The sequence below is a fragment of the Psammomys obesus genome, unplaced genomic scaffold (assembly GCF_907164565.1).
Source record: "Psammomys obesus unplaced genomic scaffold, mPsaObe1.curated_primary_1811, whole genome shotgun sequence".
NCBI classification, from domain to species: domain Eukaryota; kingdom Metazoa; phylum Chordata; class Mammalia; order Rodentia; family Muridae; genus Psammomys; species Psammomys obesus.
The window spans coordinates 823,662-836,922 of NW_026592509.1; the positions used below are offsets into that span (position 1 = coordinate 823,662).

A 13,261-nucleotide genomic window follows, 5' to 3' on the forward strand; every position below is an offset into this window, starting at 1 on the left:
GGCCTACCCTAAAGACGCTCTTATGTTTATTTGGGGTTATTTGGATTCTGACTGAGGAGACAGAAATGGGGGTCCTGGGGGTAAGAGGGAAATTAAAGGGAAAGTCTACTCCACTTGGGAAGAAGAGTGCCCTTCAGCAGCCTCACTGCATGCTGGGAATTGTAGTCTTGCTCGTTGCAAATGGGGCTACAATGTATCAAACACTGGGAAGACATTGGGTGAATTCATAGTAGCAGTAGCACGTGCTGCCACAGATAAACCCTGAAACCCCAGCAGCTCACCCCAGTAAGTTGTTTCTCATCCATACAAAATCCCAACAGGGAGTTCTGACTGGGGGTAGCATTCCTCCATGTCCTGAGCAGCACAGGCTCCATCCCTCCTGTGACTCTGAGACCCTAGGCCTTCTGGGTCTCTACAGCTGCCCTCAGACAGGAGAATGCGGTTCAGGGTGAGCTTTCTTAGGTGAACCTGGAAGAACGCAGGTATGTGACTAAACATGATCCAGCCGAAGCCAGTGCCACAAGGACAAAGGAGCCAGGCCTGGTGAGCAGCCATATTGGAAGCTGTGGTGGCACTGGCTCAGGCGACTGTGGTCTGCTCACTGGTCCTCGCTGTTCCCGCAGGAGAAGGGCTCCACCTTCCTACAGCTCGGCTCCTCCACAGAGCAGCAGCTGCAGGTCATTTTTGAGGTGCTGGAGGAGTATGACTGGACATCCTTTGTGGCAGTGACCACGCGTGCCCCCGGCCATCGGGCCTTCTTGTCATACATCGAGGTGCTGACTGATGGCAGCCTGGTGGGCTGGGAGCATCGAGGAGCGCTGACCCTGGACCCTGGGGCTGGTGAGGCCGTACTGGGCGCGCAGCTCCGGAGCGTCAGCGCGCAGATCCGTCTGCTCTTCTGTGCCCGCGAGGAGGCAGAGCCTGTTTTCCGGGCAGCAGAAGAGGCGGGCCTCACTGGGCCTGGCTACGTCTGGTTCATGGTGGGACCCCAGCTGGCTGGAGGAGGGGGCTCCGGGGTCCCTGGGGAGCCTCTTCTGCCAGGAGGTGCCCCGCTGCCTGCCGGGCTGTTCGCAGTACGCTCTGCTGGCTGGCGTGACGACTTGGCACGCCGAGTGGCCGCTGGTGTGGCGGTGGTTGCCAGAGGTGCCCAGGCCCTGCTGCGAGACTATGGCTTCCTGCCTGAGTTGGGTCATGACTGCCGCGCCCACAACCGCACCCACCGAGGGGAGAGCCTGCACAGGTGATTGGCGGGAAGCCTTGGGAATACTCACAAATGAGTGGCCTGGGAAGGAGCCCATTCTGGATCCGATTTCCTTCTCTGTAAACAGGTGCAGCTGGGTCTCCTTTCTGGGGTTGCCAGGTAATTTGGAAAGCACCTGATACGCAGAGTTTGCTACCATTACTTCATGACTTGAGGATCTGTAAAGTTAAGGCTGGGCATAGTGGTGAAAGACTTTAATCCCGGGCCCTTCAGGAGCGGAGGCAGATGAGTCAGTAGCTCAGGGTCCTCCTTGTCTGCATAACCAGCTGCAGGGCAGCCCGGGCTGCAGTGAGACCCTGTCTCAAGTAACGCAAAGCAAAACACAGATGTGTAATTTTAGTTCAGTGTGGCAGTAGAGACTTGCCGTGCCAGCACTTTGGAGATGGAGGCAGGAAACAAGGCTAAAATATCTAAAACAAAAATATCCACTTTTTATATTTTAATGTCTTTGAAATCAAGAAATGTCCTATGATCTACCAGTTACGATGTTTTAATTGGCAGTGCTTCTGGGTTTGTTTGCTTGTTTGCTTTGTAAGTAAAAGCGGTTAAGAGCACTGGTTGCTCTTCCAAAGGACCTGTGTTCAATTCCCAGGTACAAGTACAGGTCTGTAACTCCTGTTGTAGGGGATCAAACACAGACATAAGTGCAGTCAAAAGACCGACGCACATAAAATTAAATAAATTTCAGACAAACAAACAAACAGTGGCAATTGAGAGCATCTTATACTGGATTAAACCATGAGATAAGCCTCAGTGATAAAAAGACCCAGTGATGGTGTGGTCCATGCAAGGCAGAAGTTTGTTCCTCCATCACACAATATCCCAGAGTGTCTGGCAGTCCTGGCTGTCGAGACACTGGGGTCCATGTGGCGATTCAGTGTCTTTCTACTCTTTGTACAGTAGAAGCTGCTTTGTAATCATGGCAGAATGCGCCTAGTCTAACGAAGAGGGGAAAGACAGAGCAGAGAGCGAGCAAGGTGAAGTGATGTGGAGGGCACAGGTCTCACATAAGTGAAAACATTGTCACATGGTCAGGAACGACCCACTGGTTGTTTAAGGCACATCCATTCTGATGAGTTAAGCATCTACGCTGATTGGCTGGGCTCTCATCCTGATTGGCTAGCACCTGTGCTGTACTGACTGCTAGACACTTTATTCCGTCTCTGCATGTGGCCTGGATGGGCTGCACAGTAGGCTGGTATATCGCCCTTGTGGCCGCAGGTCCAGCTTACACACTGTGACATTAGAAGGAAACTGAGTGACAGCTACCACAGAAAGCTTTGGGAGTGGGGAAAACAGTGCACGTGGTAACAGAGCAGCAGAAGGGAGGCCATCAGTCCCAAGTCTGGGAGGAGGCGGTAGGTGCATAAGAGGGACCTAAGGGTGGAGAGCAGACAAGTGAGCTGGGAATCAAGACCCCAGAACAAGAGGGTGAGAAAAGCATCCTGTGTTCCTAAATCCCGGGCACCCGCTGGGAACCAGGGCTCACGCTGGGCCCTGGGAACACAGGGATGAATAAGACCACAGACTTCTTCAAAGAACGAAGGGCCTAAAGAGGTGACATACAGCGATGGGAATAATGGCCACACAGTGTGAGGCTTGCAGTAATGGAGATAGCGGCAGCCTTAGGGAATGTGGGGGAGGAATCCTGCCCAACCAGGACATTTTTGGTTGCAAAAAAGCAGTCTCGTTTAAATTTCCCCAGGAGAAAGAGGGTTCATTGGAAAGATAAACAGGCAGGGAGCAGACTTCAGAAATCCAGGCCAAGTCCGGGCCAGTGACTCTTTCATCTCCTGATTTTGTCTTTCTGATCCCCCCCCCTCGGGCTCACTTTTCCCAGGCACTGTTCAGGTCTTGATCTTGATCCGTAATTTCTCCTTTCTACAGGTCTCACTGTAAAACAACATCCAGCTCCCCACCACAGGCTGTGGAGTAAGCTAGTGTCAGGGAGGTTCCCTGGAGGGCCAGATCCTAAACTGACCTAAGGATGAACTACTGGCCAAATGTGCAGTCAGTGGAAACCCTTTACTGAGAGGCTATGTGCTAAGCACTGCGTTAGGCACAAAAGAATCAGAATAGAGTGTGGTAGTATATGCCTTTAATCTTAACACTCAGGCAGAGCTCTGTGAGTTCAAGATCAGCCTAGGTCTACATAGTGAGTTCCAGGCCAGCCAAAGCTATATAATAAGACCCTGACTCAAAAAGAAGCAAACAAACAAAAACCCGAAAAAAAATTTTAAATAATTCCCTTGCTCTCACAGAGCTGACAGTCTAATGAGGGAGAGTGAAGGGGGAGAGAGACGGTGAATGCAAGAAAAGAAAGAACTGTCCACAGGCGGCAGCCTCTGAGATGAAAATAAAATGGGGGGTGTGAAATAAAAAGCCTAGGGGGTTAGGTGATAGCAGGTAGGTCAAACTTAGAGTTAAAATAATATAGATGGGAGAAGCTGGAGAGAGGGCTCGCGGTCAAGAGCACTGGCTTTTCTTGCAGAGGACCCAGCCATATTGGGTATCTCACAACCATATAGATCATATATATCCATCATACATATATGCCATATATATACATACCAGTTCATATATCAGCACACACAACTATTTACATATGTGCTCTCTTCTGGCCTCCATGGGCCCCTGCACATAAATACACTCAGGCGCACATGCAGGCACATGTATTTCTTTAAAATCATTGCACATAGATGGAGCAGAGCACTGGAAACCCTGAATAAAGAGAGGGACGACCAAGGCCTCATCCATGAGGCTTCAGCCATCTGTGTGGATGAGAGTGGCCCAAAGGAGACACAGGCAGGTCCTTCAGGCCACCTTCAACCTAAGGGTGTCCACCACATTCACCAGATACGGAGACCATTCGTTCAGAGCAGGCATGATCGAGGCGTACAGAAAGACCCAAGAGGGGGCGAAAACAGGCAAACGTGGGGCCTTTATAGCACAGACCAGATGAGGTGCTGAGGTGCTGGGGCCAGGAAGGTGGGTGGGACCAAAGCTTTGCCTTGTGTGCATGCTTGAACAGCAGAGACCTTGTTCTGAGATCTGGGAGCCAAAGGCAGGCCCTGAGGAGGGGAGGCAGGCATGGAATCAGCTCGAGGTGCAGAAAAGACTCCTCTGGAGTAGGATGCAGACTGGAAAGCCAGGCAGGAGGCCCCAGGGAGGGCCTTGGAGGACTCTGGGGGTGGAGGAGAGGTGGGGACAGAGGGAGCAGCTGACTAGCGAGCTAGTGTGGGTGCTGTACCCCAGTACAGAGAGGGCATTTAGGGACCCAGAGATTCCCTGGCAGCTTCTCCCCAGAAGGGGTATTTGAGTTCAGTATTTACAACTTGACAGAGCTGGTCAGGAAGAGAGACGGGTGTTTTAGGTACAGCACAGCCTTTACAAAGGCCTGGAGACAGGAAACTTCCTGTGTTCAAATTGACACAGCATTTAGTGCTGTTAAGAGTTTTTGGATGGGAAGCCACCCCATGGGGAGGTTCAGGAACAAGTGAGACCATGGCAGGCAGGAACTCTCAGGGGGTCAACAGCAAGCTGACGGTGTGGGGCCCGGTCCCGGGATTCTGGCAACTGAGGAGAACTCAGAGATGGACTGGGGCTGGCCAACAGAAAGGAGGCTCAGCCCTCAGCAACCAAGGGAGCCAGCACAGGCCCTCATGTGGCCCCCACCCTTTCACCTGGGCAGGTACTTCATGAACATCACCTGGGATAACCGGGACTACTCCTTCAATGAGGACGGCTTTCTGGTGAACCCTTCACTGGTGGTCATCTCCCTCACCAGAGACAGGACATGGGAAGTGGTGAGTTGCCAAACAGGTGTCAGGCACCTGTGGGAGAGCACCTAAACCCCTGGGAGAAAGGCTGGGAGCTGTATCCCCGGATCTGAGGGAGGAGACAGGTCTACACTCCAAGGCTCTGTGGGAAGTCATAACTGAAGGCACAGGTTCTGGTCCGAAGGAAGAAGGAGCGAGGTGTCTAGGTTCTGGAGGAAGATGGGAGTTCTGGGCGTGAGAGAGGAGGGGCAAACGTGAGAGAGGAGGGGCGGAGTGTTAGGACACCCTGGAGCGCTCCATGAAGCATGGAAGCATGACTGTCTGTTTTGTTTTGTTCCTGCCAAGGTGGGCAGCTGGGAACAACAGACTCTCCGCCTCAAGTATCCACTGTGGTCCCGCTATGGCCGCTTCCTGCAGCCTGTGGATGACACACAGCACCTCACTGTGGCCACGCTGGAGGAGAGACCCTTTGTCATCGTGGAGCCTGCAGACCCCATCAGCGGCACTTGCATCAGAGACTCGGTCCCCTGCCGGAGCCAGCTCAACCGTACCCACAGGTGACAGCCCCGGATCCAGCCGGGTCGGCCTCAGAATGTTCTTCCCCAGAAGCCTGTCGGTCAGGCCCCAGCCCCTCAAGCCCTCCCGCTGGGTGACCTGGGGAAAGTCGAGAGATTCTTAAGCTTCATCTCCCAAGAAAGCACTATCCATAGTTTTAGCTGCTGCCTGTCCCTCACCTCATGGGAGAGCCTAACAGTGGTCTCCAACCTCTCCAAGCCTGGTCGCTCCCCGCAGCCCTCCGCCTGACGCTCCCCGCCCGGAGAAGCGGTGCTGCAAGGGTTTCTGCATTGACATTCTGAAGAGGCTGGCGCACACCATCGGTTTCAGCTACGACCTCTACCTGGTCACCAACGGCAAGCATGGCAAGAAGATCGATGGTGTCTGGAATGGCATGATTGGTGAGGTAAGACAGGCGGGACAGAACCTGTGGGAGAGAATCTTGAGGATTCTAGGGACAGGGCCAAGAGGAGGGCGGTCTGGAGCAGGGGGCGTGGCCAGAGGAGACTGCTGGGCTTGGTAAGGGCGTGGCCTGACGTGGGGTCTTGGGTAGGACTAGGACGACTGGGGCGGGGCCAAGAGAATTTAGGGGAGGCGGCCAGAAGAGACTTTGGAGGACAACAGAGAAGGCTAGGAAGGTGGAACTCCTGGGGAGGGGCGGGTCTGGGAGGGAGATGCTTTGGAAGATGGAACTTGAAGAACTGGGCGGGGCGGGGAGGTTGGATCCCTAGGCCTTACTCAAGTGATGTGGGCAGTGGGTGGGGAAGAGACCTCTTCTGCTTCTGCTTCTGTTCTCTTTCCCTTACTTTCCCCGCCCCTCTGTTCCCCTTCTCACTCATCACCCAGACCTTCTAGCCTGTCTCCCATATCATCACTGTCTCCCAGGGCCAGGCTTTGCCCGGCGTTGGCCTCTGTCCCCTGAGCTCTTGACAACTGCTCGATCCACCCAGGTGTTCTATCAGCGGGCGGACATGGCCATCGGCTCTCTCACCATCAATGAGGAGCGGTCGGAGATCGTGGACTTCTCCGTCCCCTTTGTGGAGACCGGCATCAGCGTCATGGTGGCACGCAGCAATGGCACCGTGTCCCCCTCTGCCTTCCTCGGTGAGCCAGCCAGGGGGGGAGTCACACTTAAGGCTGGAACAACTGTCTCCACCCGTGGCCTAGGCCGCACCCCAGGATTGCCTGCACGGGTGTATGATTCCCATGAAGTGACATCACTTCCAAGCTTCGGGTTCCTGATCTGTGGAGGAGTGGGAGAAATACTTGCCCTGGTAGGGATTTCAACAGGAAGTCAGCACGCCTGAGCTCAGGAGCTATCCCTCGCAGTGGATTTGCACTCACATTTATTTGAGTTTTTGCTTGTTTTGTTTTGTGTTTGTTTGTTTTTTTCAGACAAGCTCTTTCTATGTAGTCCTGGCTGTCCTGGAACTCAGAACTCAGAGATCCATCTGCCTCTGCCTCCCAAGTACTGGGATTAAAGGTGTGCCCTCCCACCCAGCCAGCTTTTTGGTTTGGTTTGGTTTAAAGATTTTTTTTGTGTACATTGGTGTTCTGCCTGCATGTATGTCTGTGCGAGGGTGCCAGATCCCCTGCAGCTGGAGTTACAGATAGTTTGAAACTGCCACGTGGGTGCTGGAATTGAACCCAGGTCCTCTGGAAGAGCAGCCAGTGCTCTAAACAGCTGAACCATCTCTCCAGCCCAATAATTTGTTTGTTTGGTTTTGGTTTTTCAAGATAGGGTTTCTCTATGTAGCCCTGGCTGTCCTGTCTATGTAGATCAGGCTGGCCTTGGGCTCACAGAGATCTACCTGCCTCAGCCTCCTGAGTGCTGGAAGTAAAGGCAGGCACCACCACTGCCCAGTTTATTCTTAGTTGTTTTTTTGTTTTGTTTTTGTTTTTGTTTTTTTAATAATATGAACTTACTGTGTAGCTTAAGTTGGCCTTGAACATGCAACTACCCTTTATGTCTCCATCTCTGCTTGCCTCCAGAGTGTAAGAGTGCCTTCAAGGCCAGGGATACCCCCAATACAAAGATACAGGGTTTTTTATTTGCTTGTTTGTTTAGTTAGTTCCACCCCCCCCCCAAGAATTGAATTGAATTCTTGATTGAATCCAAGAACATAAGACTAAGACAGACAAATTCTTGTCTCTGAGGAGCTGCCTACTTTTGGAGGATACAGACTAGGCCACTCCTAATGGTGATAGCTATCATGAGACATTAGGCTGAGCTGTAGAGAGATGGGGGCACGGGCTGCTGATGCTGGGGAAAGGAGAAGCCTTTCTGAGGGAGGCATTTCACCTATGTGAAGATCTGAGGGAAAGAACAGTGGCCACCAGCTGGAGGGTCTGGAAACTGAGGCATGTGTGAGTGGCCTTCGTGGCCTGTGAGGGACCGAAAGGCAAAGGGGGAGTGTCTTGGCTTGCTGGACTATGGACACTCTGATAGGAAGTTCGGGTTTTATTCTTTCCTTGGAGGCCAGGGATGACCTTGAGAAGGTAATGAAGAATGCTCAGATGTGTGTTGCTGATAGCTTCTGTGCAAGCAGGAAGCTAGCAAGGGGGCCACTGCGATGACCCATGACACAGGATGGAGGTGTGCAGAGGAAGGGCAGCAGCCAAATGTATATGGATCTGGGGTGCCATCAAGAAGCCGCTCTGTGGTACAAGGGTAGAGACACCACCTCTCGAGCTGGGGACAACAGAAGTGAGCAAGGGGCCAGGCCAGCAAGTCCTGTCAGTCCTCTTGCTCTTGGCAATCCGAGCAAGGCTCCTCAGAGAAGACAGCAGAAAGATCCCTTCCCCTGGGCACCATGAGGCTGGGGAGATGGTACCAGAGAGGTCATGCTTGCTTGTCGCTGGTCATGGGGATGGGGGTGGGGGGAGGGACAGGTCCAAGGAGCTTGAAGGGCAGGAACAAGAGCAGGGGCAAAGGCTATCCTCTGTGAGAAAGAAGCGTGGGTGGCAAGGGGTGTGGCCTGGAGCTGGGTGGTCATGGCTGCCAAGATGCAGAACCTGGGATGAAATGAATGGTCCTGAGGGAAAGCTAGAAAGGTGGAGGCTCAGATCTTGGGCTCAGGAAACATTTAGTAGGGAGCTGGCTCAGGGGGCTGAAAACCACGGAGATGGTCACAGTAGCTCTCTTTGAGAAAGACCGCCACAAGGAGTCTGTGTGCCAATAGGGTGTCCCTGAGGTAGTGTGACCAGGAAAGGGACCAGAACAGGATGGAGTCAAGTGGGATCCTCCTGGTCCCCAAGCCTCTGCTTGGCTGACACATCCCGTGTCCCCAGAGCCCTACAGCCCCGCCGTGTGGGTGATGATGTTCGTCATGTGCCTCACCGTGGTTGCTGTCACCGTTTTCATCTTTGAGTACCTCAGTCCTGTGGGCTATAACCGCAGCCTGGCCACGGGCAAACGTGAGTCCCCTTCCTTACCTGACCCTACACAGCAGCCCTGGGGTAGGAATGGCAGTCCTTTCCCTCTGCTGCGGAGTGGAGGGACTGTGAGGCCCATGTCCTGGCCTGGCCCCCCCACAGGCCCCGGTGGCTCCACCTTCACCATCGGGAAATCCATCTGGCTGCTGTGGGCCCTGGTGTTCAACAACTCGGTGCCAGTGGAGAATCCTCGGGGCACAACCAGCAAGATCATGGTGTTGGTGTGGGCCTTCTTTGCTGTCATCTTTCTTGCCAGCTACACAGCCAATCTGGCGGCCTTCATGATCCAGGAGGAGTATGTGGATACCGTATCTGGGCTCAGCGACCGGAAGGTATGTGCAGGGGGCGGGCTTGACTGGCTTGTCGCCTGTCCCAGGGCACAAGGGTCCTGGGAGACTGCCCCAGAGGGATTCGAGAGCAGATGGAAGGTTCAGAAAGGAGATGAGCGGCGCCGACATTCCCGGGGAAAGAGGCTGTCCCAGGGGCGGCTGTGCCAATAGACGAGCACATCCTAGCACGGTCATGAAGACTGGCTCTGTGACACGGCTGGAGGACACGCTGGAGTAAAACACATCAGCAACGAATTACTAACGATGTAGAAATAACACTGAGCACCAGGACGGACAGGAGTCAATCTCAGGCTAGTGGTGCATGCCTGTAAGTGCAGTCCTCCAAGGCGGAGGCAGGGGGATCATGAGTTCAAGGACAGACTGGCTGCATAGTAAGTCCCTGTCTCAAACAGGAATTGCAATAAAGTCAACTCCAAATTTTTACTGCTTAAATACACCATGCCTGAAACGATTCCATCAAAACAATCCAAATGCCCACCCTCTGGGTTTGCCTTGTGGTGCCCATCCAACAGCACGCAGGAATGGCAGCCGTGAGGCACGCTGTGAGACTACAATAGCTAGCCCTGTATCTCAAGCTGTTAGAGGGTTGTGGGCTAGATGCCATGGGTTGCATTAAGCATTGTTTTCGGAGGAATGGAGGCAGAACGGTAGAATAAACAGAATATGTTGGTCATACCTTCTATAGTAAGGGAAGTGTAGTTCTGCCAGCTCGCTCTGAGCCTGACCCTTAACTTGCAGGCTCTCCAGAATGGGACATCTGGTTTGGGTTTTTCCTAGAGGGTACATTAATAACTCCCCCTTCTATTCCAGTTCCAGCGACCCCAGGAGCAATACCCACCCCTCAAGTTTGGGACGGTGCCCAACGGGTCCACGGAGAAGAACATCCGGAGCAACTACCCTGATATGCACAGCTACATGGTGCGATACAACCAGCCGAGAGTGGAAGAGGCCCTCACACAGCTCAAGGCAGGGTCAGCGCAGACTCGGGCAGTGGGGCTCCTGGGGCACTGGGGAGGGTGGGGCTCGTACCTGAGGTCATCCCGGGGTGCTGGGCCAAGGCGGCCCGGAGTGGTCAGGGCTGCCCTGTGTTCTTTGCCTTGTAACTTTAGACTCTTGACTCGGTGCTCTGAATCTGTTTCTTGTGTGCACAGTGAGGACCACCAAGGCATCCCTTTGATATAAGAACAAAGTTTGCTCAGGAGTGGTGGGGCATGCCCTTAATTCCACCACTTGGGTGGCAGCTCTTGGTGAGCTCCAGGCCAGCCAGGACTACATACTGAGACCCTATCTCAAAACAAACTAACAAAAGACGGAGTCAACCCACGCGGAACAGTGGCCAGAGCACCGTGGGTCTCTGCTACAGCTATTGGGTCGTTATGGTCGGTTCTGAACTCTGCAGCGTATACCTGGAACATGGGGAGGGGGTCTCCCTAAACCACAAGATAAAGCTAACTTCAGTCCCCAAAGTGCAGCTCCTGGTCTGGCAAAATTAGTGTGGGGCCTGGATTGTAGCTCAGTCAATAGAGGGCTGGCCTGGTGTGTCCCAAGCCCTGGATTCATTCCCTAGTTCCCCAGTTTCCTAAACTGAGTGCAGTAGCTCTCTCTCCCCTTGTTTATTTAGTCTCAGCATGTGTTTCTTTTCTTATCCCCCCTTTTGTGTTGGGTGTTATGCAGACATTTCCTGTTCTCAGTCATTGAGGGTCTGGAGAGGGAGAGGGAGCACCAAAGGCACAAACTGGCAGGGTCACCGGGGCATCGGGTGGACTTCTCAGCAGGGTCATGGTCATCGGGACATCGGGTGGGCTTCTAGGAAGAGAGAGTGTGTGTTTGCTCATGGAGTAGACTCAGAGCTTTGCAGGCAGATGACACACAGAGGCCCTGAGGTAGGTATGGAGGGACATCTGGAAGACCAGGTGGCTGATTGGGCAGGAGCCTAGAGTGAAGGGGCCGAGGAGAAGAGGACAAATGGTGACCCCTGAGGACATCACCATCGGCTTTGTGCCAAAAACGCTGAGACACCTTTGCAGGAAACTAAGCAAAGAAGCCTTCAGTTCTTGTTCCCAAGTGTTCTCCACTTCAGAGAATGGTGGACAGGACCATAGCAGAGCAGGAGCAGGAGGAAGGCCATTAGAACCTTCCTCAGGACCCACCCTCTTGCAGCCATCCTGGCTGGACCTGTTGCCCCATTGTGTCAAATGGATTGTTGAGCTGCAAGAAAAGGAATGCAGTCAGTGTCTTTAGGCATAGGACAGTGTCAGCCCAAGGATATAGCCCTGTAGCCAAAAGTCTCTACCCACGTAAACTCGTGAGAGAGCAGCTCTGGGGGAGGCTGGTTCCTGTACTTGGAAGCATGGTCAACAGCAAAGCAGATATACTTCCTGCTTGGGTAGGAGGTCAACACGTTGCTCTCTGTGTCTTGTAGGATAGATAACAAGTCCAGGTATCCAGTCATGGTGGCTCATGACTGTCTTCCAAGCACTCGGGTGGGTGAGACAGGAAGACTGAGGGCTTAAGGCCATTCTGAACTACAGAGTGAGGTCCTGTCTCAACAAAGAGAACAAAAGAGTGCTAGGCTAGCGGGACACTTCAAAGAAACTGTTAAGGATCCAAACTCTTTACAAATTTCTGTTCTACCAAATGTGCAGTATAGACCTTCATGCTCTTTTGGTTGCCTCATGATTACGGGAAGGCCGTTGCTGCTCCATGGAGCACATCCTAGTTCCAAGCATGGAGGAGGAAGTGGGAAAGAGCAGAGGGTCCTCCCTTGGCAAAGCTTTGCCTTCTTCCTGAAAATGCTGTGCCTTTCTCGGGGGCTTGCGTGTATTTCTGAGAACCCGTCAAGAGATCACTCGTAGCCAGATGATTATCTGAGCCAGGAACAGGGCTGTGATGCAGTCTCACCATCTGCTGGAGCCCTGCCCCATGTTTGGGGTTTTTGTTTTTGTTTGCTTGCTTGCTTGTGTCTGCCTAGCCTTGTCAAGTTCCATCTTGTAGCTCTCCATCTCAGCCTAGATAAATTCTCTTTCTGGGGTCACATGGACTCTATTGAAACTCTCAACACTTCCTTATCAAGCAGCTCTGCTTTATCTTCTGCGGTGCTCCAGCCACCGACCCTTGGTGAGACACCTCCTCCTCCGCCCTTCACTAGACCCACTCTTCATCTGTCAGGTGTTGCTGATGCCCACAGCAGGCACCCTGAAAACTTCCCAGGGTTCCATGCCATGGGAAAGTTCTCTTTACAATTTTTTTAATTTATTTTTATGTTTGTGAGTGCTCTGTCTTCATGTACACCGGACGAGGGAGTCAATATCCCATTACGGATGGTTCTGAGCCACCATGTGGTTGCTGGGAATTGAACTCAGGTCCTCTGGAAGAGCAACCAGTGCTCTTAACCACCGAGCCATCTCACCAGTTCCAGAACCTTAAACAACCCAAAAGGAAAAAAAAATTCAAGTTAGGAACGTGACTGGATGGTCCCTTCCATCTCCCAGGCTACAGGGACTGTCGAGCAGAACTATTTGCGGAGACCTGGTAGTAGGGACCTACTAAGCGGGCAAGGGGAATGTCGATCCCCTGCATCTGCAAAGAAGCTTGTGTGCCCGTGAGCTCAGCTGCAACCCCAGCAATGTGGGTGCAGAAACAGGAAGGATTGCTGCAGCCTGCTAGCTACCAGCCTAGTTCCGGGTTCAGTCAGAGATCCTGGATAAGGTGGGGGGTGAGAGGGAAGGTCACCCTCAGTGTCCTCCTCCAGCCTCTGCACACCTGCACAGGCACACATCCGCCACACACACGCACACACACACATGCATGCACTCACATACACACACACACACGCGCGCACGCATGCACACACACATGCATGCACTCACATACACACGCAC

General features: G+C 53.1%; 1 protein-coding gene across 1 annotated transcript in view; it reads left to right on the top strand.

Annotated features, from left to right (window-relative positions):
* The window catches only part of Grin2d (glutamate ionotropic receptor NMDA type subunit 2D), a 39,067-nt gene that overhangs the window by 7,602 nt on the left and 18,204 nt on the right, over nt 1-13,261 (top strand). Inside the window, exons 4-11 of the mRNA XM_055613454.1 lie at nt 624-1,240; nt 4,953-5,067; nt 5,386-5,597; nt 5,833-6,001; nt 6,546-6,699; nt 8,887-9,012; nt 9,133-9,362; nt 10,191-10,351. Of these exons, the coding sequence (XP_055469429.1) occupies nt 624-1,240; nt 4,953-5,067; nt 5,386-5,597; nt 5,833-6,001; nt 6,546-6,699; nt 8,887-9,012; nt 9,133-9,362; nt 10,191-10,351 (1,784 nt within the window). The remainder of the gene's footprint in view (nt 1-623; nt 1,241-4,952; nt 5,068-5,385; nt 5,598-5,832; nt 6,002-6,545; nt 6,700-8,886; nt 9,013-9,132; nt 9,363-10,190; nt 10,352-13,261) is intronic.